This window comes from Uloborus diversus, chromosome 4 (assembly GCF_026930045.1).
Source record: "Uloborus diversus isolate 005 chromosome 4, Udiv.v.3.1, whole genome shotgun sequence".
Lineage (NCBI taxonomy): Eukaryota > Metazoa > Arthropoda > Arachnida > Araneae > Uloboridae > Uloborus > Uloborus diversus.
The window spans coordinates 106,677,532-106,681,163 of record NC_072734.1 but is presented as its reverse complement, the minus strand read 5'-3'; the positions used below and the strand labels follow the sequence as shown (position 1 = coordinate 106,681,163).

The following is a 3,632-nucleotide window of genomic DNA, read 5'->3' as shown; positions in this document are numbered from 1 at the left end:
AGGAATTCCGGTAGAACAGCTGTGTTTCCGAACGCTCGTGGTTAAACCGCGGTAGTTCTAGTTCAGCACCAAACGACACTCCAATCAACTTGTAACTTTCATAATAGGCAAGTCACGTGTGTTACGATCAAAACATGAAACACGACCGGAGTGGCCAACACAGACTTTGTGACGTTTGTGATCTCGCTAACCGCTTCCAGACAGCGGTGCCACAGGTTGCTACCAAGTCGACCGCCAGAAAACAACCGCAGTGTTTCCGAACGCGGTTAAGTGACGTCAGCGGTTCCACCGCAAGCGTTTCCGAACGCTTGCGGTTGCACCGAGGCGACCGATCCGCGTTTCCGAATGCACCCTAAGCGCTAGCCAAGCAAGGCAAAAAAGTATCATCTTCTTTCGATAACAATTTGTAATGTCATATTGAATTTTCTAGCATTAATTGTTATTCTTGTCAGGCCACAATTATTATTTAGTTTTATCAAGAATTGATAAATATCGAATTCAACATCATGGAAATAGCTGCTTAGAACTACGAACTACGTAGTTTGCATTAATCTTTGACGTTTAGTAATGCTTCTTGAATTCTCATTTTTTTCTACGTGGGCCAGAATATCCACAAGACTTTGAAAATTAATTTAAAAAGAATAAAGCGAAAAAATCATACGTACGAACAAAAATCACAACACTTTTAGCATTTCTTCGTTACCATGTGCGTTTGTTTTAGTTTTCAATTCCGCCATTAGACAGTGACTTCAGTGCCCTTTATAGTTCGTTGGAGTTGCAAATGACTCAGCCACTGGTTTTCCAGCCACTGGGATGATGATTCAGAGGACAACGAAGTTAGTGCCTTGCCTCCGTGAACAATATAGGAAGGATTTGCATTAACTTTGCATTATATTTATGATCATATATATTATTATATTTATGGTTTAATGCGATTTTCATGACTAGTACTCCTTAGTCGAGCAAGTAAACTCTGCTCTAGCAGAGTATCAACTGCAGTAAATATTTCGCAGAAATGATGCTATTTTAAAAGCCTCTCCGCTTCATTAGTGCTGTCGTAACGGATATCTAGTGCTCCATAGCCCATAACCCAAACCGCGACCGGAATTCAAGTGTGCTGTTGGGAAGTCGCTGATGAAAAAGTTCGAGAATTAAGTGAGGTAAATGTATGTTAGTGATCATTTTTGTGCTATTTTTGAAAGCTTATTTGGTGAATAATATCAATGATTTTTTTTTCATCTTTAACTTTAATCTCTAAACATTTTCTTTTGCCTTGCAAATATGTTTGTTAAAGGTGCTTTTTCTATTATTTCTAATTACACTGCAATCGTTCGCAAAACTGTGTTTCGTCCAAACTTATTTCCCTCAAACTTTGAAAACTGCTTGATTCCCTCTGTGGAACAAGTAAGATATGCTGCTAGAAAAGGTACGAGAGCTGCTAAGTTAGCCGCGAAGAAAGCGAGAAAACTTCAAGATGCTAATAAACCCGCACCAATTCCTAAATATCTTCAAAGAAAAGTTAAAGTTAATGCGGCACTTGAAAAGAAGAGATGTACCGACGAAAACTGGCTGGAAACACAACCAGTAGATGACGTATACAATATGAAATTATACCGTGGTAAGCCCTATTCTGTCGCTGAGGCCATCGAAATACACAGAGGCACTCATATTCCTTCTATTTTGAATGACCCTTCTGCTATGATTTATGCAAGTATTGAACTGGAATTGAAACTGAAGAAAAAGGACAGATTTATGGATGAATTCAGTGGTATTATCACTTTTCCCCACGAATTTGTCACTGGAAAACAGAATCGTATTATTGTTATTTGTAAAGAGTCTGAGGATCAAGTTAAAGCAACAGATGCTGGTGCTTTATATGCTGGATCTACTACTTTGATTAAGCAAATTTTGTCTGGATCCATAGCGTCGGATGATTACGATTACTTAATTTGCCATCCTGACATGTTTAAAGAGGTACATGCCTTGAGAGGCATGTTGAAAAGAAAGTTTCCAAGTGCTAACAATGGACTACTGAGGTTAGATCTGGAAAAAGGAGTTAAAAACTTCATGCATGGAGTTGAATATAACTTAACGCGGAGTGCTGTTGAACCGGATTTTGGATGGGTGGATGTGTGCTTTGGCCGCTTGGACATGCCTATTGAAAAATTAGAAGAAAATCTGAAATTTGCTTTAAACACAATTGAAAAGCATAAACCAGTTGGAACTGCACATTTGCTTTTTATACTACGTACATTATTGTTTTGTGAGAAATCGAGAGACAGACTAAAAATTCCTCATTGGAAGTATTTATCACATTATCCAGAAAATGGTATTCTTCTTGAAGTAGATAGTGATGATGAAGAATTAGGGGTGAACTAATAAAATTTTAATCGATGATTTTAGCATTGTTGTTGCACTATAGACCTTTGAAAGAGTGTTTCTCAGCATAAAATCCCAAAACCGCCTGACTCGAATCTGATTTGAGTTTTATAGTTTTATTTTTCATCTGTTTTTTTTTTCCTGAACTTGATCATAAACTGGTGGAAATGTTTCTGGTGATAATGTAAACGAATATTAAGATAAATAAAATCATCTAATCAACTATTTTTTTCATTTTATTTGTATATAATGCTAAATGTTACTTGTGCTCTAGATTTTTTCTCTTGTGTAAATATCTTTTATTAAAAATTCTGAAATTTCCTTTGCTACTTAAAAACCACTATTCTGCCGTGCTAAGCACAGATGTGGTATCTGCACATTTTATCAAAATTGGGTTATCACCAGGTAGTCGTTAGTAATTTAATTTACCTAAATCTCAAGTTTTTTGGCGATTTGTAAACGTGGAATATTACAAAAAGCTTTAAGAAAAAAGTCGTAACTGCAAATTTGCTTATTTTGCTACAAGGCAACTTGAATGTAAGTGACAAATACTAAGCCTTTAAAGTGATATCTGCGCATTTACAATTTTTTTTCCTTAGTAATTTGTAGATATGACTTTTATACCTTAGTAAAGCAGCATATTTAATAATGTAGCAGTTTATTGTAACTAAGTACTAAAACTAATTTATCGTTAAATAGTTGATATAGATCAAAAATAAAAACTAATACTAATTTAGGTGAATGTTCAAGTAAATGTTCAGCTTTGTCTACTCAAATTTTTATTTAAAATGCAAATTCTTAAAAATGAAATGCATTCCATTCAAAATATTCGTATCCAATTCTTTCATGAAAAAAAAAAACGCATTTCATTCTACGGCCAAATATATTTTTATTTAAGTATCGTCTGCTGTCAAAATCATCTTCATGCTGGGTAAAAATGAATCTAGAAAATAAAACATTATAAATGATAACATCAACGCATTCTTTAAATACTAAAAACAGAAAATTATTATAATTTATATACATTTTTGAATGTCCAAAATTTTGAAAAATGGTATTTTTCAGAAGGTAGATTCTGTTAGATTTGTATTATTAACGAAATAAAGCGGAAGCTAAATCCAAGTAAAGCAGAGCATAAGCATTTAACGATACACTAAGTGCGCTTTACTAAGCTATTTTTGTCGTATCTGTGCAGATACCCCTAAAAATGCTTGTAATAGTCACTTACGGTGAAATTAAACTAGCATATGAAA

General features: G+C 34.6%; 1 protein-coding gene across 1 annotated transcript; it reads left to right on the top strand.

Moving 5' to 3' along the window:
• Positions 1-1,135: 1,135 nt before the first annotated feature.
• LOC129220380 (39S ribosomal protein L1, mitochondrial-like) lies at positions 1,136-2,594 on the top strand. The gene has a single exon (XM_054854788.1). It carries the CDS (start codon positions 1,282-1,284, stop codon positions 2,377-2,379), a length of 1,098 nt encoding a protein of 365 aa, XP_054710763.1. The 5' UTR covers positions 1,136-1,281; the 3' UTR covers positions 2,380-2,594.
• The last annotated feature ends 1,038 nt before the right edge of the window (positions 2,595-3,632 follow it).